The 25,185-nt window shown below is 41.3% G+C and overlaps 2 protein-coding genes and 1 long non-coding RNA gene across 5 annotated transcripts in view; 2 read left to right on the forward strand and 1 right to left on the reverse strand.

Annotated features, from left to right (window-relative positions):
* LOC310725156 overlaps nucleotides 1-25,185 on the reverse strand; it is a 278,325-nt gene that overhangs the window by 176,203 nt on the left and 76,937 nt on the right. The window lies entirely within an intron of this gene.
* The window catches only part of utp25 (UTP25 small subunit processor component), an 86,713-nt gene that overhangs the window by 26,745 nt on the left and 34,783 nt on the right, over nucleotides 1-25,185 (forward strand). The gene's annotated exons all lie outside the window — the stretch shown is intronic.
* Nucleotides 315-25,080, forward strand: syt14a (synaptotagmin XIVa). Of its 3 annotated transcripts, XM_083539797.1 has the most exons (11): nucleotides 330-450; nucleotides 6,567-6,614; nucleotides 8,410-8,559; nucleotides 9,695-9,916; nucleotides 11,418-11,611; nucleotides 12,033-12,443; nucleotides 13,276-13,465; nucleotides 13,835-13,891; nucleotides 19,509-20,521; nucleotides 21,499-24,469; nucleotides 24,517-25,080. In XM_083539797.1, exons 1-9 carry the CDS (start codon nucleotides 438-440, stop codon nucleotides 19,820-19,822), a joined length of 1,599 nt encoding a protein of 532 aa, XP_083395923.1. In that variant the 5' UTR covers nucleotides 330-437; the 3' UTR covers nucleotides 19,823-20,521; nucleotides 21,499-24,469; nucleotides 24,517-25,080. The 3 variants fall into 3 exon arrangements, with proteins under 3 accessions (XP_083395922.1, XP_083395923.1, XP_083395924.1); XM_083539796.1 differs by having other exon boundaries at nucleotides 315-450; nucleotides 11,994-12,443; nucleotides 21,499-25,080; XM_083539798.1 differs by lacking the exons at nucleotides 13,835-13,891; nucleotides 21,499-24,469; nucleotides 24,517-25,080 and having other exon boundaries at nucleotides 11,994-12,443; nucleotides 19,509-20,111.

Raw genomic sequence — 25,185 nt, forward strand, 5'->3', positions numbered from 1 at the left:
GATTGGACAAAAAAATCGAATATCCACATACTGGAAGCAGTGCAGCCAAGAGAAATGCTACGAAATAAAAAGAATAAACTGTTGGGAATAAATTAATACAATTTCATGGAACAAATATTAGATTTTAGGTTGTAAACGTAGGCCAGTGCTTGTGATACTGTTAAGGCCTTTGCCACTGACATATATGAAATTAATGTACGAAATGAAGAACCCTGGAGCAAACTTCCTTAACACAACGCTTACTCAGGATTCGGTTCAGTTGATTCGAACGAGTCGAATCGCTTGAAATTCCGTCCGTATCAACAGATTTGTTTACAGAATCGATTTCGGAAAGCCCATCTTCAAGCGGAACATACCATCTAGCCTTCTAGCTCGTCTCGCTCCTCAGTTTCCCCCGTGTTTAAGCTCGACTTGGTTCAATCCAAATCCAGAACACCATGGCGATTGATGGTAAGTAGGCCGAATAAACCGAGCTCCTCTTCTCATTCATTCATTTCCGCTGTTATAATATTCTCCGGCTTTGTGTGTGTGTGTGTGTGTGTGTGTGTAGTGGTTTTATCTCAGTAACACACATATTGTTTAAAGTTTGTGTTATTTCTGCTGCTGTGTGTGAGTGGATGAGAGTGTAATTGTGGGACTGAATGATGGGGCTTGATTGTGATCTTTTCGGATCAGTTGCAATTAAAGCATCAGGTTCATTTGTGCAGAATAATGACAGGTGTTTCACAACAGGAGAAACCACATGAATCTTTTTGCAGGGTACCAAAACATCCTGACTGATTCAGGGCTGATATTTCAATGCGGATTCAAGAAAATAAAGGAGTCGGGAATCTGAGTCGGATAAAAGTTTGGCATTTAGGAAGCACTAGAGGTGTGTGTGTGTGCGTGTGTGTGTGTGTGTGCGTGCGTGTGTGTGTTATAACAGCTGGATATATAAATCTTAATTCTTAAGTTATTGCAGGTAAACAGAAATAACAATAACATAAATGCCAGATTTGTTACATCATTCATGTGATCTTCCAACAAATAAAGAAAAAAAATGTAATAAGTGGGAAAATCTTAAATAAACAAACAAACAAAACAACCTACAATCATCTGATTTCATTCATCTGCACACGCTTTCATAATGGTGGCTGATCTCAGAGTAACCAGTCACATACACAATGGACAATTGAGAATGTCCCAAAATGCACATAAAAATCAAGACATGGCTTCAGAAAAGGAGAATCAAAACCCTGGAATGTTGCATTCAGACCACAATCCAATCCAAAACCTATAGAATGCCCTAAAAAAGAGGCGTACAGAGGAGATCCTCTCACATTTTGAAGGAAATTGAACTTTATTGCAAAGAAGAGTGGGATAAATATAAAAAAAATAGATGTGTGAAGTTACTAGAGGCGTATTGACTAAGAATTGATGCTGTAAAAAATGGATGGGAAGGGTGTGCAGTGCAATATACATTATTCATAATGGTTTAGACTTTTTATATCCACTGTGTGAGTCGTTATCTCGGCAAAAGAAACGCAGCATGCCGTGTGTCCAAGAAACCGCAAAAACTCCTCTGTCCCGAACATGTGGGAAGTTCCAAAGCGCTGACACTGGAGACTCCTTCGATACGTCTTCTATGATACGACAAACGTCTCCTTATGGATCAAAAATTCCTTGTGAATTGTTCGGTGACATGTCAAGTCTAAAGGCTTGGTGCGGTACGGAGAGTTGAATGCTGGTTTATGTGGTTATGTCACCTGATATTACTGATCATGCACCCTCATAAAATACGCCAATACCTGGCATGTGATGTACCGAAACGTTCTTGATGTGGACAATTGCATCTCACCTTTTCCAGACATGACAGAGCGTGCACAGTGCCGAGTTTTGCATCGTCGAGCACCACTCATATTTTCTTCAGTAAATGTCACATTTTAGTTATAAGCCTGTGGCACCGTCAGAGCTTCTGTTATAGAAAGTTAATCAACACCTCCTGACCAATCACAGTCAGTTTAGGACATCATCATTTAGGACAATGTTAATCCTGAACTCTAATGGAGGTGAAGCTGGAGGTGACAGGTGTGTGTCTGCAATCAGGTTCTGTCTCATTCTGATGTTTTCAGGTTCTCTTTAATTAATTAATTATTATCCGGCTCAACTGTGTTGTAGTGCTGTATTGCCCTTTATCGTAAACAATTGTGAGTGTGTGTGTGTGTTCGTGAGTGAGCTCCCACACATACACTCGCCCACAGCCAGCCTACACACACATTAGCATGGCAGGACATGAAAACACTTGACTGCGGATCATCATCAAAATTTAAAAAAGGTACAGCAGCAAAGAAGATTTACACGTGGAACCTTCAGGGATAGGGGTGGTGAAGCGGTGAAAAGGGATGGTGGGGTGAAGAGGGATGTAGCTGTAAAAACGGATGGAGGGGAGAAGTGGGATGGATGGTGAGGAGGGATGGAGGGATAAAGAAAAATATGGAGGGTACAGAGGGATGAAGGGGTGAAGAGGGATGAGGGATAAAGAAGTATGGAGGGTGAAGAGGGATGGAGGGGTGAAGTGCAATGAAGAGGTAAGGAAGGGTGAAAAAGATGGTTGGTGAAGAGGGATGAGGGGTGAAGCAAAATGGAGGAATGAAGAGAGAAGATGGGATGAAGAAAAATGGAAGATAAAGAGGGGCAGAGTGGTTAAGAGGGATGGAGGTTGAAGAGGAATGGAGGGTTATAGAGGGTTGAGGAAAAATAGAGGATGAGGGGTAAAGTTTTGATAAGATATGTAATATAAAGCGAAGAATGGAATGGAAGAAAATGTGCAGAGGGTAGATAAGGATGGCGGAAGAAAAATGATGATTAAAACTCTTAGAAGTTCTTCTCATTCCTGTCTTCCCTTACATTAAACGTTCTCTTATCAAGCAATAGAGTATAAAATTCGAATCAGTCACGTGTGTGATTTCGGTCACGTGTATGATTGTCTCGTTTCTCTCTCCCTCATGTCTCACAGCCGAATTGAATAATGAGCTCTTACCGAGGTGAATTTACATGCTAACGGGGAGGATGAATAATAAATGATGCTCCATCTGTCCGGATTTGTCACAGCAGAGGTTTTACAGTAATCACCCGTAACGCTGCTCCGCTGTCGTCGAATCCTGTGTTCTGATTGGTCAGAAGACGTGGATTAGTTGTCTATACCAGCAGGTCTGACGGGGCAGAAATGCATTATTGCACTCGTTGTAAATGTTTGTGGTTTCTATAGTAGCAGTTCATTCACACAGGCTTTCTTGGCGAATCGTTGATCTATATAGAGATCGGACGGAGTCTCCAGTTTCAGGGCATGAGTTTTCACGTCATCAGGAGTTTTCAGGCAACTTTGTTGTAAGGAAGCGAGTGCTTGTAGCTGCTACAACACAAGTGAGATTGTTTTCTGGGCATGTAGCTTCAACGCTTTTATCCAGAAACATGTTTATGCGGGAATTTTCATAATGTATCACCTTTTTTTATAACATCTCATGTAGGGCTGCAACTAACGACTATTTTGGTAATCGATTCATCAGGTGATTAAAAGCCACATATCAAGTTTAACGATCTTTAATTTAGACATTTTTAAGCTTATAGTGGCTGCCTGTTGCATGGGGGATTTCTCCTTTGAACAAATTCCCTAATTTGTGTAAATCAACATTTGTATTGTATTTTGCAGATGGCAAGTTGGCAACCATGCTTAAAAAAAAGTTAGTAAACAAACAGTTTACACAACAGCACTTCATTACACTGTACCATTTTCACACGATGAGGATTATACAGTTTTTGCTTAGCGTGCTGATTTTTCTCATTCATCCGTGACACCCGTGTGTTTTCTTTTCATGCATCACTGTGGTACTTCCATCCCACACAAACGCCGCTTTGCAAAAATTCCAGGTACAGTACTTTGTTGCGTCTAATACTACATGCTTCCATTGCCTTGCGTTTAATTGATTCATTGCCAGTTGACCATGTGCTGTCCGCCATTTTCCCAGCGGCTGTGTTATCTTACCGTCACGCTAACCAGTAACATAAGCAGCCCAACTAATCGAAAAAACGCCATTCGTTGACAACTGTGATTGTTGAACTGTTTTCTGTGATTGTTGTATGTAGCACCAGGGTTCAGTAGGAACGTTGTTTCATTTCACGGTGTACTGCCTCAGCTATATATGGTTGAAATGACAATAAAAGCTTCTTGACTTGACTTGATACACACTTTCATTGACTTCCATAGCTGTGCAGCTGAGGAGAGTTTCCTGAAACTGGGACGCTTGTGTAGTCTATAAATACAAAACAGATCCGTCTTCTGTCTGAAAGAGAGGGAGAGAGAGAGAGGGAGAAAGCGAGGGATAAAGAGAGAGAGAGAACAGGAAGCTGAATCTGTCTCTGGAATCTCACCTTGACTTTTTTTACACACACACCTCCTGCGTCTCATTCCGGTTTCTAACACTCACCAATCTCGACCCTTTAAACCCTAAGGAGTGAATGGCACACACACACACACACACACACACACACACACACACACACACACACGTGTACACGGAATCTTTTCCTACTCGTGTGGTACAGAAACAATCCTGATTTACAGTAGTCATTTTATAAACAAGTAAATTATTTTTTTCTTTTCATTTTTTAACAAAATAAAAGATAAAAAATTCTAACATCACATCTTTGTTTGTTAGTTTGTTTGTTTATTTTCGCATTTCATCAAAGACAAACTGTGTGTTAGGAGAAACGTCCATGATTAAATAAGCTGATTCAAGAACAATCCAGACTCTAATCTGAAGGAAAAAGGTGCAACGGCGTTTTAGTCCCACATTCAAAAAAAAGAAAAAATCTAAGATTAAAGTATTATGTCAAAACAATACAAGAAGTCAAATTATTTTGAGAATAAAAAACAAATATTTTGAAAATAAAGTCAATATTTTGAGTATAAAGTCGTAGCAATAAGAGGTATTTTTGGCGCATCAGCACAGATTCCTAATTAGTAAACGGACACTGCAGTGGTTCTGAAGAAAACATCAAACAGACATTGAGGAAATTGCATCTTTTGTGCAGTCTGAAAGATATCGATGGTTACATCTGCGTGCTATTCGAAGAGAAGATGTTTCTCAAGAGAATATGACGATGATGATAACAAGAAATCAAACCTGAAGGAGCTGAACATTGGTGCGTTCGACGTCTCCGGCATCACCAGTACTTCAGTTAAATTATTTCGACTTTTTCCTCGTATAGCTACAACTTTATTCTAATAAGTTAGATTTTTTTTTTTCCTCAAAATATTATGACTTTATTCTCCTATTGCTACAACATGAATCTTGTAATCTGTGTTTTTTATTTAATGAAACGCCATCGTAAATAAGTGTGTACTGCACCCGAGGCCTCCTCTCCTCACCTACATCAGTACCTGACTTTACTAACACCCTTGTAGCTGAATAAGCACAAATCCCTACAAGCACATCTCAACATCTAGTGGACCATCTTCCCAGTGGAGTGGAGGTTATTATAACAGCAAATAGGGACTAAATGTGGAATGGGAAAAACACAAACCTATCGTTTTAGTCTAACCTTTTCCTACTCGCTTTTTAAACCCCTTCTCTCCTTCTTCTTGTTGAAAGGGTGGAGTTCACAACAAACCACGTGCAATCATCAGCCAAACCGAACATCACAGAGTTCTCGGTTTGTTCAGGCACAGATTCTCATTCACTAAAAGGCATGTCCTTTAAACACGCTTTTTTCACAGCCACAAAACACTTGCGCAGGACTTGATGAACGATTCGTTTACTTGAAAGATTAAAAAAAAAACAGAAACGACAAAAACATTGCTACAGAGCAGCACAAATGTGAAGCACGGTGGTGGCAGCATTAAGTTAAAGGGTGAGGCAGGATTCTGCTTGAAATACTAATGCAACACTTTAAAACATCAGGCAGTGGGATTCGAGTGAAAGGATTGGCTTGCCCGTGACGAACCCCTGACCTGAATCCCAGTGAAAATCTGCAGCCTGAATCCAAAACGCGAGTGCGATCGAGGAGGCCTACAAACCTGCCTGACCTACACCAGTTCTGTCAGGGGGTAAGGGTAAGAAACGCCGGGCAGAGAGCCGAGAGAAGCGAGCGAACACAATCAGGACGGGTTTTATTCCAGTGGGATAAAATAAATGCTGAAATAAATCTTAATAAATCTCTCAGCCCTCATTTTTACGTGACCTCTAACAAAGTCGAGTCTCTGAGTGACTCTATACAGGAAGTGCACAGGAACACGGAGCGTGTGGAGTAAGAGAGTTTAGCCGAGGTGTCTGTAAACTTTTGGTCTACGCTGCAAGTCCTTTAAAGGGTCACTTGTTACCGATCAACATTAACATGCACGTGATTCAGGGTGGAGTTTTCCTTTACCGCATATTAATGATGCAGTGTGTGATCAATGTTGTGTTGCCCCTGCAGAACACTCACATAAACACTTCTCTTAATGTACTTTCTTCTCTTTGATTCATTGGTGTGTTTGTATTGCATTATTAACCTACTGTGTTTGTGTGTGTGTGTGTGTGTGTGTGTAGGTGGGGAACGGAGCTGTGGAGTACATGAACTCATCTGCATCAGAAAAGGTAACACACAAATATTAGCTGCTCGGTGGGTGTGTGTGAGTGAGAGATAACAGAGAAGTGTGCAGTCCAGATTAAATAATAATTTTTCAGTTCTCACATAATTACACAGTTGTGTTTATTGGAGTTGAATCTGTTACACTGTCTGTATTTAAAAAAATGAAATAATTAGCTTTGTGTGTGTGTATGTGTGTGTATATGGGGGTGGGAGTGTGTAGGGTGTGTATAAGTGTGTCTGGAGTTCTGAATGAGGGTGTAAAAGTTGTGTGTTATGGTTGTGTGTGGGTGTGTCTGTGGTTGTGTATGGGTGTGTGTGTCTGGGGTTTTGTTTGTGTGTGTGTGTGAATTGGGGGTTGGGTGTGGGTGTGTGTAGGCCCTACGCAAACCCATACACTGTAGGTTTTATGGGTGTGTGTGTGGGGTATGTGTGTAGGGTGTTTGTGTGTAAGGTGTGTGTGGGTTGTGAATGGGCAGGTGTAAAGGGTGTATGGGCATGTGTAGGGTTTATGGGGGTGTGTGTGTGAAGGGTGTGTGTGGGTTGTGTATAGCTATGTGTGCGCAGGGTGTATGGGTATGTGTAGGGAATATGGGTATGTGTAGGCTTTATGGGTGTGTATGAGGGTGTGTGTGTTTTGTTTAATGATTTGAGTGTTTAAAGGCAGTTATCTTTATTTTGGAAGCTGGTTATTGGAAATGCGTCAGACATAATAACTGCGACACCTTCGCTGTGTGTGTGTGTGTGTGTGTCTGTGTGTCTGAGTAAAAGATTCAAGTGGGTGTGTGTATGTAGGCACGGAGGAGCTCCTGAGTTGAGTTGTTACGTGGAAGTGTTTGTGTGTGTTCGTCATGTGTGTGTGCGTGATGTGTTGTCAGACTGAGCTCACTGACATGTCGGCGCTTGTTTCTATGACAACGTGACCATGTAACAGCATCTGCACCCAGACGCATCGGAGCTGTGTGTGTGTGTGTGTGTGTGTGTGCGTGTGTGTGAGAGTTGCAGGTGAGCAGGTCACACTGAATCAGCTGATGGATCTTAAAGCAAAAAAAAAAAAAGAAAAAAAAAGAAAACCTCTCTCTCTCTTCATTTTTTCATTGTGCCACTAGTTGATCATCAAACCATTTAGTTTAAAACTGTTTTGACCTCTTGCTGTTGTATATTGATTTATAATATAGTGATACATTGTTATACTGATGTATTTACATTGGTGTTTCCATGGAGACGCAGCATGTGAGCGTTCAGGCTGTGTGATGAGAACGGAAATAAACGTAATAAACACGAGCAGCAGGGCTTTAGGGAAAGAGAGTGCGAGTGAGACAGATGGACGGAGAAGGACAGATTGCAGACAAGAAGGAAGAAATCACACCATCGATCAGACTCTGTTCAATGACACGCAGCATGTAAATCAATTACAGTTCCTGAAATAGGAGCGGGGATCTGGACACACACACACACACACACACACACACACACACACACACACACACACACACACACACACACACACACACACACACAAGCGTCAGCAAAAGTCAGGTACTGATGTATGTGAGATGAAGAGGCCTGGGGTTTGGCCATACAATATCATAATGTATACTCATACTGTATATACCTATACGTTTACACACACATTCGCATACATATACACACAGTAGATTGTCAATCATTCTTAGAATAAATAATTACTCCAAATGTTTGTAGATGAAATCGTTTCATTCCCAAACACTGTACTAAAATAATTTTCCGTTAATTCTATCTCTTTCTCTCTCTCTTTTTCGCTCTCTCTCTCTTTCTCTGCAGTGTCTCCTGAAGCTCTGGGTTTCCTCTCCGCCGTCGTCGTTTTCGTTTTTCTTATGATTCTAGTTTTTTTGTTTCTAAATAATAAACTGTCCATTGAAAATGTGGCTCCTCAGCCACTGGACCACTACAGGAAGGGCAAAGAGCTTTCAGGTCAGTGTGTGTATACTTACACATAAACTCACACACACACACACACACACACACACACACACACACACACACACACACACACACACATTATATGTAAGGGATAGTAAGATTCAATGATTCGCATCAATGCATCGGCATAAACGTAACTATGTGGTGCATCAATTTACAAACGCCGACTTGCATCAACATTTGTATGGCAGCGCATAGTTTTTTAACATATTTGCATCAGTAAAAAGATTTATACATGTAGATCGATTCCTCGTCTCTAAACGGTTTCTCAAGCGTGTTTTCTCAGCACCACTGTTGCTACGTGCATGACGTATCGCAACACTATGAAGACTAGAATAAAGATTAACATGGCAGAGGTAGAGCTGCATCTTCCTAGAGACAGATCAGGAAAAGAACATTTGGTTTTATTTCACCTTTTTTTTTTTCTCACAACAAAGGCCTGTTTGTGAAAGGGTCATGCATTTGAAGTCAGAAGGTACTTAAGTAAATGAATCATCTACATCTACTCCGTCTGCGCCAAAGAATTGATTGAACTATCTGTACCATTTAGAATCGCATAGCTTCATATTTCTTCCTTTGCATCGTCTTGCATTGTATATATATATACATACGTATATATAAATGTATGTTTATTAATATAAATATAAACTACCTGCCCTAAACTGTCATTTTGTCCTTATCTATTTGGATTTGACTGCATGGTTTATTGTCCATATTTAATTAGCACCGCACCTACATACACCCTGTAGACTGCTCTCTGAATCACCATTTCAAGCACACACACACACACACACACACACACACACATACACAAAGTGTTGTGTAATTACAAACAGCATGAACATTACATAAAACCTGATCCATTTTTGTGCAGTAATCTAAATAGTGCCAATCTTTTTCCGGGTTTTAATAAAAAACGCCTAGAAAAAAAACTAAAAACCAGAAATTATAGATTTAGGTTTTATGAGTTAAATATATGTCATTTTTTGTGTATATGCAACGTGTGTGTGCGCGCACGCGTGGGTTTGAGAATGAGAAATCTGAGCAAGAGTAATTTGTTTTTTGCTGCTTCCCAGCGGTCATACAGGTGTATTACACACGGATTTTTTTTCTTGGTGTGTATTAGATAAAGGCTATGGAGAGGCAGATTTTCAGGCCTGGTCATCAGACAGTGATGATGAGGTGATGGGGCAGTATCAGGAGGCCATGACTCGCTCGCGGGGTCTCCGGGGCCGGTGCACAGGGGCTGGAGCCCCACATCAAGGCTTTAGCTGGGAGACACCGCACAAGTACTGCCCCCTGTCTGCCGAGTACGACGGCTACAGCAGTGAAGCTTCTGCTGAGGACGGTGAGGGAAGAGTGTGTGTGTGTGTGTGTGTTTGTGTGGGTGTGTGTGTGTGTGTGTGTATGTATGTGTGTTTGGGAGAGAAATATGAGCACAAGTGTAATTATTTCTTTGCTGTGTGTGTGTGTGTGTGTGTGTGTGTGTGCGTGTGTGAGAAATCTGAGCACAAGTGTAATTTGTTCTTTGGTGTGTGTGTGTGTGTGTGTGTGTGTGTGTGTGTGTGTGTGTGTGTGTGTGTGTGTGTGTGTGTTTTTGTGTGAGAAATCTGGGCACAAGTGTAATTTGTTCTTTGCTGTGTGTGTGAACAGTGTATTTTATCCCCAGCACACACATACATCATCATTTCTTGGTAAATGACTAAGAACTTCACTGAGGTGTGTGTGTGTGTGTGTGTGTGTGTGTGTGTGTGTGTGTGTGTGTGTGTGTGTGTGTGTGAAAAAGAGAGAGAGAGAGAGACTAAAGGTGGTTTTAATAAAGAGTTGTGTTGGTTTGCAGCTGGCTTTTGTCAGAGTGCAGTGGGTTTAATCCACACACACACAGACACACGGGGTGTGGTGTTTTCTTCCCCAGCTGTTTTTCATTCTCTTTCCTTCTCGTTCTCACTGAGCTACTGTGACTCTATGTGACTGTGTGTGTGTGTGTGTGTGTGTGTGTGTGTGTGTGTGTGTGTCTATGAACTAAACCCAGCGCTCTCTAACATTAGCCAACTAAACAACACACACGCACTTTCACTTTTCACAGTTTTCATACTTTTTCGACTTTCTTTGTTGCCATGGTGATGTTAGGAAGTCACACACTCTTCCCATCATTTACTGTAAAGAAAATGGCTTTAAGGTGATGGGTGCACACACACACACACACACACACACACACACACACACACACACACACACACACACACACACAATTTAAAAATTCCTGTTTTTCCTGTCAGCTGTGTGTATCTCCCTGGGCAACCACCACTGGTGTGTGTGTGTGTGTGTGTGTGTGTGTGTGTGTGTGTGTGTGTGTGTGTGTGTGTGTGTGTGTGTGTGTGTGTGTGTGTGAGAGCCATTTTCTTTACAGTGGGTGATGGAACGAGTGTGTGACTTCCTAAAATAGATTATAATAATGAAGGACAGTGAACGTGGAAGAAAACGAAGAGTGAATAAAGGAGGAAATTAAAAGATAATGTTTCACTTGTATGTTTCCATGGCAACAAATATATTTTTATAAGTTCAGAAGTGGTGTGTGTGTGTGTGTGTGTGTGTGTGTGTGTGTGTGTGTGTGTGTGTGTGTGTGTGTGTGTGTGTGTGGAAAAAGAGAGAGAAAATGTCCAAAAACATGATGTAACCAAAAAAGAAGATAGGAAGACGAAGAGAAAGAAAAGGAAAAGAGAGAGAGAGGACAGAAAACAGAAAGAAAAATCAGAGTGAAAGAAGAGAAAAAAATTCAATGTCCGTGACATTTAACACACAATTTGTTCTCTCTTCTCTCCCTATCTCCCGCTACATCCATCCTCCAGTGAACTGTATTCAGAGGATGAGGTTGACTCCGCCCCTTGACGAGCTCCAGCCACCGCCCTATCAGGACGAAGACGGCTCGACCTCTGACCTCGCCGACACTAAGAGCGAAGCGCACGACCGCGAGAGCTTCAGCCACACCAAGGGCCTGGATGAGGACGTCCCGAGTGACAGTACCGCCGTGCTCAGCCCTGAGGTGTGTGCGTGTGTAAGTGTGTGAGAGAGAGAAATAGAGAGACACACTTCTAACACACTCCCTTTAATTACCGTTGTCTCTAAACTACAGCGTTAATGACATAATCACAAGTTTGGCTTTCTCTCTCTCTATTTCTTTCTTTCTCTTTCTTGTTCTACTCATCTCTCTTGCTTTTTCATCTGTTCATATCTCACCTCTTTTCCTCTTTTTTCCCTGTGCACACCTTTTTTCCTGTTATTTGCCCCCCATACTCTCACTTTCTCTCTTTTTCTTTCTAATCATCCCCCCACTATAATAAATTTTTCTTTGCATTTCATTACATACCTCTGCACCCCTCTCTCTCTCTCTCTCTCTCTCTCTCTCTCTCTCTCTCTTTGTGTAGGATCTGTCTGTCCGTGGTTCCTCCTCTCCTCTCCTAAAGCTTTACTCTCCAGACTCGCCCTTTTCTCCGTTCGGGACGCTGCACGTCCTCTTCGATTACGATTTGCACCAGCGCTGCCTCTCAGTCACCATCACCGCAGTGACAGACCTCCCGTCACCACGGCGATCACCCGGCATCACCTGGCAGCTCCACCTGGTGCTACTTCCAGCCAAAAAGCAGCGCACCAAAACGGCGGTGGTCAGGGGGCGGAGCCTCAGCGAGACCTTCCGTTTCAGCCACGTGCAGTCTGAGAGCATCGGGAACTACGGCGTGCGGTTTCGCCTCTACAGCATCAGCAAGATCAAGAAGGAGAAGAAGATGCTGGGAGAGAAAGTGTTCTACCTCACCAAACTCAACCTGCAGGGCAAAATGGCTGTCCCTCTGCCTCTGGAACCCTGCTGCAGCGCCACCGTGAGTACACAACATGGATGGACTGAGGCATGCATGGAATGATGGATGGATGGATTAGTGAGTGGATGGATTGATGGATTAGTGAGTGGATGGATGGATGGATGGATGGATGGATGGATGGATGGATGGTTCAGTGAGTGGAAATATAGATGGTTGGATGATGGCTCGACAGATGGATTAGAGAGTGGATGGATTGATGGATTAGTGGATGGATAGATGGATGGATGGATGGATGGATGGATGGATGGATGGATGGATGGATGGATTGATGGATAAATCAGTAAGGGGATGGATGAATGGATGGAAGAATCAGTAAGGGGATAAATGAATAGATGGATGGATGGATGGATGGATGGATGGATGGATAGTTGGATCAGTGAGTGGATGTATGAATGGTTGGTGGATGAAGGGATGGACGTGTGGATTAGTAAATGGATGTATCGATGGTTAGATTATGGACGATCGATGGATACATTGTGGATGTATGAATGGTTGGCTAGAACTGGTGTTTTTAATGGATGAATGGAAGAGATGATGTTCCCTACAGATGGAATAATGGATAAATAATATGGTGGGGACTCTGTGGTGAAGTGGAAGCTCAGTGGTTAAGACAGTGGACTTCTAATTGGAAGGTTGTAAGTTCCAAACTCAGCCCCCCTGAACCGCCCCTGAGCAAGACCCTTAACCTTCAACTGCTTAATAATCAGGCTGTGATTTAGGACACTGAACTGATTCATTATATACAGAGCTGATTAAATAAATCACAAATATGTAAATGTGTGTGTGTGTGTGTGTGTGTGTGTGTGTGTGTGTGTGTGTGTGTGTGTTTCAGGCCAGCGAGTCTCAGACGAGTGTGTCTGGCGCATCATGTAGTGAGACGGTGTCTACGTTCCAGTCTGCAGGTCAAAGGTCATCGCCCGAGATACTGCTAGGGCTTGTTTACAACGCCACCACGGGTCGGCTTGCTGTCGAGGTCATTAAGGGGTGTCACTTTAAAAATGTGGCCACCAACAAACCTCCCAGTAAATACACACACACACACACACACACACACACACACACACACATACACTGTGATGTCTTTTATTCCTATTCATGTGTTGTGCTCCTCTATAGGCTCATGTGTGCTAACCTTTAACCTGTATCTCTCTTCTCCCTCCGTCTCTGTCCAAAACACCTAAGAGACACATGGGCCTCATCCCAACTCACATGCTACTGTACTAAAAATGTGTACATGCTGTTCTGTATCTCGTATCTTTCTGTGTGTTTTCTCCTCTGTTTTTTTTTTCTCCTCTCTGGTTTTTAACCCTTTCCTCTCCTCCCTCTGTTTCTGTCTTTCTTTTCTCATTCCCCCTATATTCTGACCCCGCCCCCACCTTGTTCCTCGTCAGATGGACTGTTCTGTTGTCTAAAGCACTTAATAGGTGGGCAAGTTTATATAATCCGAGGTGAGTCTTCCCCTTGCTCACTCACTCTCTAGTTGTCCGTGTGGAACATCTGCATGTTTGGGGTCTTTACTCAGTCTTCTTGTGTCCGAGTGAGTCACCAAGAATCCCCTGAGCGGCCATGTTTCATTCATCAGTGTACTAGTTAAAATACAGACATATGAAAGACTGTTTGATGTAAGATTTGGGACACCGCCATTACAGTTGTCTGTAATTAACTGCAATGATTTTTCGACTTCACGTGACATCCTGCGTTGTCCTCCATACTGCTCTCAGTTAATAAGACCTCAATGTTCTAAATCAAGTGGAGTGCAAATGTTTGTGCACCCAGAACTGAACTTATTTTGAGCATTTATGTAGGGATTATTTATTGTTTTGTTTGTTTGCCTGTTTATTTCCAAAACCAGAATTATCAGAATATATAAGTAAAAGAATTGTGCAAATGGTGTAATTTAGAGATATGAATTCACATGTTTCAGTTTCTAATTCTTTGGAATATAGGTTTCTTTTTTGCTCCACATAGAAAGTATGGGCAAAACTTTTGCACTCAGCTTCCTGTTTGGGATAAAAATAACTGATTAATTTTAATAACAATTCTTGGTTGAGAACTCTGACACAAGGACAAGCATCGCCCCTGTTGGTGTGTATGTGTGTGAGAGAAAGTGTGTGTGTGAGTGTATGTCAGCATGGGTTGTGAGTATATATATGTGTATGTGTTGGAGTCTGAGAGTGTGTTTTTGTGTATATGTGTTTGTGGATGTGTGAGTGTTTGTTTGTTTATGTGTTGGTGTGTAAGAGTTTGTATTTGTGTATGTATTTGTGTGTGAGAGTGTGTTTGTGGGTGTTTGAGTGTGTGGTTGTGTATGTGTTGGTGTGTGTTTGTATGTGTGGGTGTGTGAGTGTGAGTCTGTATATGTGTGGGGTTGTTTGTGTGTGTGTGTGTGTGTGTGTGTGTGTGTGTGTGTGTGTGTGTGTGTATGCTGGTGTGAGTATATTTGTGTACGTGTTGGTGTGAGAGTGTATATGTGAGGGTGTGTGAGTGTGTGTTTGTGTGAGTTTATTTGTGTATATGTGATTGTGTATGTGTTGGTTTGTGTATGGGCGTTTGTGGGTGTGTATGTGTTGGTGTGTGAGAGTGTGTGGTTGTGTGTGTGTGTGTGTGTGTGTGTGTGTGTGTGTGTGTGTGTGTGTTGGTGTGTTGGTGTGAGTATATTTATGTATGTGTGGGGGTGTGAGTGTGTGTGAGTATATTTGTGTGTGTGATGGTGTGAGTGTGTATGTTGGTGGGGGTGAGAGTATATTTGTGTATGTGTGGGGATGTATGTGAGTGTATGTTGGTGTGGGTGTGTGAGTATATTTGTGTGTGTGTGTGTGTGTTGGTGTGGGTGTGTGAGTATATTTGTGTATGTGTCAGGGTGTGTGTGTGTGTGTGTATGTTGGTGTGGGTGTGTGAGTATATTTGTGTATGTGTCAGAGTGTGTGTGTATGTTGGTGTGGAAGTGTGAGTATATTTGTGTATGTGTGTGGGTGTATGTGTGTGTATGTTGGTGTGGGTGTATGAGTATTTGTGTATGTGCAGGGGTATGAGTGTGTGTATTTGGGTGTGTAAGTATATTTGTGTGTGGGGGTATGTGGGTGTGTGTATATTTGTGTATATGTGGGGGTGTGAGAGTGTATTTGGGTGTGTGAGTATATTTGTGGGTGGGGGGGGTGTGGGTGTATGTTTGTGTATTTGGGTGTGTGAGTATATTTGTGTGAGTGTGGGGTGTAAGTATATTTGTGAATGAGTGGGGGTGTGAGTGTGTGTGTGTGTGGGTGGGATGTATGTGGGTGTATGTTTGTGTGGGTGTGCGAGTATATTTTTGTATGTGTGGGGGTGTGAGAGTGTGTGTGTGGGTGTTTGTTGGTGGGGGTGTGTGGGTAAATTTGTGTGGGTGGGATATATGTGGGTGTATGTTTGTGTGGGTGTGTGAGTATATTTTTGTATGTGTGGGCGTGTGAGTGTGTGTATGTGGGTGTATGTGTGGGGGTGTAAGTGTGTGTATGTGGGTGTATGTGTGGGGGTGTTAGTGTGTGTATATGGGTGTATATTGGTGTGGGTCTATTAGTATATTTTGTATGTGTGTGGGTGTGTGTGTGTATGTTGGTGTGAGTATATTTGATTATGTGTGGGGTTGTTCGATTGTGTGGTTGTGTAAGTGTGGGTGTGTGTGTGGGGGTGTGTGTGTGGGGGGGTGTGAGTGTGTGTATGTTGGTGTGAGTATATTTGATTATGTGTGGGGGTGTGAGTGTGTGTATGTGGGTGTATGTTGGTGTGGGTCTATAAGTATATTTGTGTATATGTGTGGCTGTGTGTGTGTGTGTGTGTGTGTGTGTGTGTGTGTGTGTGTGAGTATATTTGATTATGTGAGGGGTTGTTAGATTGTGTGGTTGTGTATGTGTTGGTGTGTGAGTATTTGTGTGTGTGTGGGGGGGTGTATGTGTGGGGGTGTGAGTGTGTGTATGTTGGTGTGGGTCTATAAGTATATTTGTGTATGTGCGGGGGGGGGGTGTATGTTGGTGTCGGTCTATTTGTGTATGTGTTGGTGTGAGTATATTTGATTATGTGTGGGGGTGTGTGTTTGTGGGGGTGTATGTGGGTGTATGTTGGTGTGGGTCTATAAGTATATTTGTGTATGTGTGGCGGTGTGTGTGTGTGTGTGTGTGTGTGTGTGTGTGTGTGTGTATATGTTGGTGTAAGTATGTGTGGGGGTGTGAGAATATTTGATTATGTGAGGGGTTGTGTATGTGTTGGTGTGTGAGTATTTGTGTGTGTGTGGGGGTGTGAGTGTGTATATGTTGGTGTGGGTCTATAAGTATATTTGTGTATGTGCGGGGGGGGGGTGTGTGTGTGTGTGTATGTTGGTGTCGGTCTTTTTGTGTATGTGTTGGTGTAAGTATGTGTGGGGGTGTGAGAATGTTTGTTTGTGTCCGTTAAGTCAAGAAGCTTTTATTGTCTTTTCAACCATATATAACTGATGCAGTACACAGGGATATGAGACGTTCCTCCAGATCCCTGGTGTTAGAGCTGCATCACACAACATAAACTACAGAACAGAACACAGAGCTATAGAGTAAAGTAAATTGTCCTCGCCATATAAAGTGCATCGTGTGCAACCGAGTGCAAACAGTGCAGACAAAAGACCACCAGACAATACAAGACAGTGGGGACAGACCTCTTAATTGCTGATTTTGCACAACATTATGTTTGTTTACAAATACACTCATTTATATTTTTTCTCTTTTGCACATTGTACTGTATAACATATTAAACAGTAGGTTTACTGGTCGGCGCCATTATGTGTTTTGTTTATCTGTCCCACACTGTCTTGTGTTGTCTGTCTGCACTGTTTTTAGTTGCACACGATGCACTTTATGTGGCGAGGACACTTACAGTGGTGTGAAAGTGTTTGCCCCCTGAGTGATCTCTTATTGTTTTGCATGTTTGTCACACTTTGTTTCAGATCATCAAACTCATTTGAATATTAGTAAACGATAACACAAGTGAACACAACATGCAGTTTTAAATGAAGGTTTTTATTATTGAGGGAAAACAAAATCCAAAACTACATGGCCCTGTGTAAAAAACACTTTTTCACACCACTGTACTTTAGTCCTTCACTCTGTGTTCTGTTATGTAACTTTATGTTGTGTGTTGAAGCTCTGTTGTTTAATGTAGGGCCAGGATTCTGTAGGAACGTTGTCTCGATTCACTGTGTACTGCTTCAGCTGTACAGTATATGGTAGAAATGACAATAAAAACTTCTTGAATTGACTAAAGTCAACAACCATCTCTTTACTTTTTGTCAACTGATGTTATCTCATGATCATTTACTGTGACGTATCAATGTCATGTCATCGGCAAACTTGATGATGTGGTTCGAGCTGTGCTTTGCTACACAGTTGTGAGTCTGTCTGACTGAGGTCTCCCTGTCAGGAAGTCCAGGATCCAGCTGTGTGTATGTGTGAGAGTGTTTGTGTACATGCCATCTGTGTCTATTAGATTATGATGATGGTGAATTGGTGATAGATCACTGCACTGCTGAGTTCTGCATTGTGATTGGTCAGAAGGTGTCTGACAGTAGCCACAGTTTCTATAGTAACGGTTTATTCACAGGGACTTGGTTGAAAATAACTGATTATACATAAGGAGATGTTTATGTAGCATGTATGTAGGAGTCTCAGTGTCGGCGCTTTGTAACAGTTATAAGGATGGAGAAGTCTACAGCTGCTATAGCATAAGCAAAAGCAGGTTCTGGTGTATTTTAATCCTACATTGATACGTCACAGTAAATGATCATGAGATAACATCAGACCTGGGAATCAGAGTTACAAACTCAAACTAATCCCGGATATCATATGTGATGAACCATGCGGCCGTGTCGAAGCTTCGAGTTCTTTAGGTGCACAGAGATGGGATTGTTTCCTAAACCCTTTACGCGTTTCCTCCGACCACTTCACAACCTCTTTCTTTTTTTTTTTTTTTTTTTATTCGAGTCGCAACACTTTCAATAAAGCCAATCATTGGAGTTCTAATCGACGCTTGGTTCTTTCACCTCCGTCAGCAGGAGGCCCATTAACTCAGCGCTAAAGCACTTAAGGTGTCAAAGTCGCTGCTTTTTCCAGCTCACACTAAATCAGTTCACTTCACCAGAGCCCTTATATCCCAGAGAGAGAAAGAAACAGATACAAATCCTCCCCCATTTTTTTTCTTTTTTTTTTTCAAATTTTTTTTTTTTTTTTTTTTTAGCAAAGAGGAATAGAGAGAGAAAGTGGGAGGGAAAGAGAGAAAGGACCTGGCAGGCAGCTGCCACTTGTGTGTCTGATTGTGAAGTCTATCTAAGAGCCTCTGCCAGTTTTGTTCCAGTTTACACACAACAAAAGGCGAACATCCCGCATCAGCTCTCTCTGACGTGTTCAGGAAAAGCGAGTGAATAAAACCAAGCAATCAAAGTTGTTTTTTTTTTTTTTTTCCCTGATGCTGAAGGTGATGATAAGGAGGTCGTTCATAAAAGAGGGGGTGAAAAGAAACGCAGCCGAATGCTTGAGGTTTAACTTCACAGGCGTCACGTTTAAATTTTTTTTTTATCTAAGCAATGCTCGTGCGAAACGTGATGTCACACTATAGCCGAGCATCTCCCCTCTAAAAAAACAAAACAAAACATGATTTGATTGGAAAGTCATTTTCCTCTTAGTTTTAGTGGCGATGAAAATAAGCGCTGAAATGTTGATGGTATTGTGTTTAATGTACCGTTCATGGAAGGAGTCTCCAGTCCCAGTTACAGCTGTAACATAAACTATTGAGGAAAGAGAAGTTCTATTGTGGTGTGCGTTCTTGCTGATTTGTTACCATGGCAATCCGTTGTAGGACGGCCCATTGGCAACTTCGTAGTCTAGTAAAGTGCAGCGATAACATCGCTGCTTGTGTGATTGTAGCATTGAAAGAATAATTTCTAGTATTATATAATAATATTCAATACAATTTTATTTTTCATGAAATGTTATCAACCTGTGTGTGTGTGTGTGTGTGTGTGTGTGAGTGAGAGATGGACGTTATAATTCCCCTATCTCCTCTTTACAGACACCTACGTGAAGCTGACCCTGCTGAACTCTATGGGGCAGGAAATGTCTAAGTGTAAGACGTCCCTGTGCCGTGGCCAGCCGAATCCCACCTACAGGGAGACCTTCGTTTTCCAAGTGGCGCTGTTTCAACTGTCAGATGTCACGCTCATCCTCTCCGTCTACAACAAGCGCAGCATCAAGCGCAAGGAGATGATCGGCTGGATCTCTTTGGGCCTGAACAGCTCGGGCGAGGACGAGCTCACACACTGGACTCAGATGAAGGAGTCTAAAGGACAGCAGGTGTGTCGATGGCACAGTCTGCTCGAGTCTTAGTAAGCGTCACCATGACGACCACGACGATGACTGTGAGGATAAAAAAAAAAAGGGGGGGACAAAATCAATAAGGGGAGGGCAAAAGAGCATGGCATTATGGGAAATAAATCCTGGGATTGCGCAGATGATGTAGGAAGAAGTGAAGCAGGGCATTGTGGGAAATATCTCACCCTTCAACAGAGAGCTGGAGCGGCATCAGCATCGTCCCTGGCCTCTTTACATCGCAGAAACGTGAGGATGATATGGGTGAAGAAGGTGGATGTCAGTTATAAAAGAAAAGGAACAAAAAGAAGAGCGAGATCAATTTTGGGGAAAGAACTAGTGGAGAACTCAGCTCACCAGAGCAGTGCATTATGGGAAATAACGACAAAGGATAAAATACATCAGGAGGAAAGAACAATCAGGAGCCATGATGAGGGAGAGGATGAAAATCGGAACATTATGGGAAACGGACAGGCGTCCGAAGCCATTGTGTTGCCTTGAACATTTTAGGGATTCAGTCACATGAGCAGAACCACTGTTAACCTGCAGTGCATTATGGGAAGGTTTAATGGAGGAGATTTGGATTTAATGGAGTTCTGTTGGTATTATTTATTGTTTACTTATTTATTTATTTGTTTTCTTATTTATTATTTCCTGTTTATTACTCAAGTGTTTGGCTTAAAGAGTTCATAGTGGGCAGAAAGTGAGAGACTGGCAGTGTTGGGCAACGTTACTTTTAAAAGTAACGCATTACAATATTGAGTTACTCCCCAAAAAAGTAACTAATTACGTTACTTAGTTACTTTTTATGGAAAGTAACGCGTTATATTACTTTTGCGTTACTTGTATCTCTTTCACGCCTTACAGGTGTAACAGGTGTAATATAGATAATTGCCATTAAGAAATAAGTTATATTAGGGCAAAAGACATGTGTGGGCTGCACACCGGTGATGTGGAGGGAGAACATACCTTTCGCTGTCAACTCATAAAACATCGTGCAATTCCGTAAATAAGACCTCGTCCTCGTCTACATCATTCTCTGCTTCATTATCAGCTTGAAACATTCTGAACGCTTTTACAAAGTTGGCATCGTACATGTGTCTCCCACAGAAAACTTTTATTCTGAGCAGTTCATAGAGCTGCAGTGGTGGAAAGTCGGCAAAAGTTTTCTATATTTCTGTCTCCATTTCCAGATATTTAACATTATACACACACACACACACACACACACACACACACACACACATCTGTAGTGCTGTGCTTTGCATGCAGATGTTTTTTTGTTTTTTTTAAGTGGTATTTTTTGCAGTTGACAAGAGTTTTTCACCAACACATAATCTACACTTAACCATTATTCCTTTCTCCTTTTCCTCGACTATTTCAAAATAATAAGAATACTTCCATCACAGTAATGTAATTCTCTGGTTTGCCATCTCCGCTTCTGACCAGCTTCTGTTCCCGCGGCTTGCACGGGTGAGTGCGCGATTCTACGTGACTACCTTCATTTTGATTCATTTATTTTTTTATGCAAAATAATTTAACTGAAAAGTAACTCGCGGTACTTTTTAAAAAAGGTAACTCAGATATTAATGTGTAAATGTATAAAGTAACGCGCTACTTTACTCGTTACTCCAGAAAAGTAATATTATTACGTAACGCACGTTACTTGAAACGCGTTACCTCCAACACTGGAGACTGGGGATCTGTGACGCCGTTAACGAGCCTGAGGTCCATCAGCAAAAACATTTTAAATTCAGACCCTGCCCCCACACCTTTATTATATTTACTTATTACTCTTTTTTTTTTTTAACCCCTTGACTCCTGCTGGGGTATGTGTAAGCTGGCATAGGTTTTAGTCTGTTTGATAACCCAACAGCTCTTGTGTCAGAAGCGAGTGCCTCCTAGAGCTCAGAAACAAAACATCACACTGTGTGTGTGTGTGTGTGTGTGTGTGTGTGTGTGTGTGTGTGTGTGTGTGTGTGTGTGTGTGTGTGTGTGTGTGTGTGTGTGAGAGAGAGACCTCTTAACAAACTATCTCGCTTCATGCCGGTTCACAGCCTCTCTCTTTTCTCATCACTAGTAAGGGTTACATAAATTTACCTACAGTGAATTAAAATGTCTTCCCTCATCTGATTGGTTACACAAAGCACTCGTTTGCATAAGGTTGAGCTTTTTTTAAGCACCTGAAAGACTTGTCAGCTAGTATGGTTTACAACTTAACAATTTCACTAGTTAATGCTAGTCCTAGATACTGATGTCACAAACAAGACAGTTAAAAATCGATTAAAAACATTTTGGATTATACTGATAAAATTTGTTTTTGCTAATTGGATAGATTTGTCCGAGTGCCAGAACTCAAATGTAAAACAATAGCTTGTGCTAACGAAGCGAAAAATGTTTTCCTAGGAAGACTTTTTCCAAAAGTCTCAGTCATGTTCTGTGATGATAAAATACTGCTCACTAATTGGTCACAAGGAGGCGCTCTGGTATTGATCTTTCTAGACACTACAACGTTTTAACGATGTTGGCACGTAGCTATTTAGATGTCAAGCGTCAAACCTACTGTTTTCTTCTTCTTGAGGGAAGGTGGTTTAACTTTATGATTGTTATGTACTGTAAATGCTTCAAAGACATTTACGTATCTATATTTGTACTGATCTTCAGCGAAAATGTGCTACGAAGCTCTGTGAGTGAACTTGATCTGTCAGCGAAGGTCTTCCCTCTGAGTTTTGTGCAGTTTTTCAGTTCATTATAAATTGTTCTGCTTCATCATTAGTTATTTATGATTACCAAACTATGGACACGTTTATAATCACGGGTGTCCTGTTCTATTGGAGTTAAAACTGGGAAAAGAAAACATGGGGTGTGTGTGTGTGTGTGTGTGTGTGTGTGTGTCCTAATATTCTGCTGTCTTTGTCTGTTTTTTTGTGCTTTGAGCTTTGCTGACATCAGCATCTCTGGAAAAGATTAATGACATCTGTGTGTTTTTGTTTAAAAAAAGAAAGAAAAAAGAAATATTGCTACAGAACTCTGATGAAACAAGCACAATTTTCTGCAAATGCCACAGAAACACACCTTGTGAAAGAGACTCAGGTGCACACACACACACACACACACACACACACACACACACACACACACACAAAAAACATATCCGACTCCTAAATATGACAAGCTGACCCTTGACATCTTTAAGATTTGTGTCTTGATCGAGTGCACAAGCTAGCATCCTATGGCTATTCTAACATAATCTGTGGCTAGCACTAGCCAGATACCACACACAAGCACATTTCTACAAAGATTTTTTATTTAGTTATATTCTACATTCATAAATGTTGATAACTTCTCTTTACTGGTAGCTGTCTAGCTTACTTGAGCTAACAAAATTTTGGACAAGATTATTTACTGATTCTTTATTAGCACCCTTCCTTTCTCAAACACTAACAACGATAAGGTTTTGGTTTTCTAATCTAACAGGATTTCTGATGTTTATAACAACATCAGCCAACATGTCTTAAATGAGGCTTAGCATGAGCTAACCTGACAGGTTTATTTTCCCATTCATATTCATTAAAACTTTCTGTCGGCTTCTCTCGGCGGATCCTCCGCACGTTTGATTTGGCACTTAATATTCACTTATAAATGTCACTTAGCTAGCTAACATGATCTATCTGCTAACATTAGGCAGCTAGCTAATGTGACAGGAATTGTTTTATTCAGATTCTGGCTAATTTTAACTATGTCAGGTTTTTCTTTTACATATATATTGTAGCTAATCTGATCATTAACCACAGAGCTAATCTGCAAGGATATATTTTATATTTTTATGTTCATAAATGTTAGGAATTTTTACTGATGTAACTTCTAACGTTAACCATTTGTTATATTCGTCATTAATCCTTTCCTAGCAAGCATGAGCTAATCTGACAGTATTTTTTTTTCTTCCATTTATATACTTCTTTATCAGTTAATGCTAGTCAAATCACTAGCATAGCTGGCCTGCTAACATTCGTCAGCTAGCCAACATAAGCTGACCTGACAGAACTTTGTTCATAAGTGTTCCTAATCCTCATCGCTAATGCTAACTAGGTGGTGAACAAAACGTAGCATGACAGGAATGGCAGTTAGTCCGAAAAATTTCAAACACACGGGAAAGAAGTGTAAAGTCACGTGATTGTTTTGAAGGCAAAGTTTCTATGGATGTAGACTTCCCGACTTCATGTAGCTAATCAGCTTATACCCTTACTGCTAACTCTCCTATTTTCATAAAGAGAAATTAGCTAACTGTTAAATATGCTACAAAAAGAAAGGGATTCTGTATTTTCCTTTTATGACCTTGACTACAAAAACCCTTGCATGTGTTTATATAAATGACAGTTTTCGTTTATATATAGAATATAGCCAAACACTCATCACACACATTACACTCGTCTTTCTGTCCTTCAGTTCAGGAAATGATGAGGGCATTTCTTATGACCAGCCTGTAATTACGAGCAAAAAAAACCTTTTTGACCAGCACACATTTAGGATTTACGAAACACCAGCATTAGACAAAAAAAGGGACGATTTTAGGGAAAGTGAGCACACAACAAAAATACACAAAGTTTAGGACCAGAGCCTGGTTTTAATTCATCTAACCTTCTCAAGGTGTGTGTGTGTGTGTGTGTGTGTGTGTGTGTGTGTGTGTGTGTGTGTGTGTTTGTGTGTGTGAGAGATATAAGTATGTGCTGAGTAATCCGATCCATAGCAGTATGTAATGCACAATGAGCATTGTTCATCAGTGTGTGTAAATGTGTACCTTGAAGTTTTCTTTGTTCTCGCGAGCGTTCGTACTTGAACAAAAGCCCACCAGAGGTTTGATTGTATGGACAAGCAAGTCTGATTCCCAGCACGTCTGATTCACTTTATCAGCTGATCAATTTACAAAAATTTAGATTCGCTATAAATGAGGACAAGTGTTAGTATGACAACAAGCAGGCAGCTTCAGTACCCGTTATCTTAGGCTCCTAAAAATACACATTTTACGACATCAGAGTGACACAATAGCGCCATAATACCGTGACGAATCGGCACATACCTGTTTTACTGTTAATTCTATGTATTTATTTTTACAAATGTTTTATTTCTGGACATTTTGTCAGGTTTGGATTCACCGATGCGCTCGGTGCCTTACTTTTCTTCGGGGAGATTTTACACTCTTACGGCGGTCTGTATATTAAGTACCGGATTTTCATTTGTAATTGATGTACACAAGTGATTTATGGGAAACAAACAAAAATTTTTTGAATGTGATCGTTTAAAAAAAACAATGAAACAATTGGAAGGTATGGCATTTGTGAGTGTGTTTTTATTTATGACGTGATTGTTCACTGGTATGGTTT

The sequence above is a fragment of the Silurus aristotelis genome (genome assembly GCF_946808225.1).
Source record: "Silurus aristotelis genome assembly, chromosome: 4".
NCBI lineage: Eukaryota > Metazoa > Chordata > Actinopteri > Siluriformes > Siluridae > Silurus > Silurus aristotelis.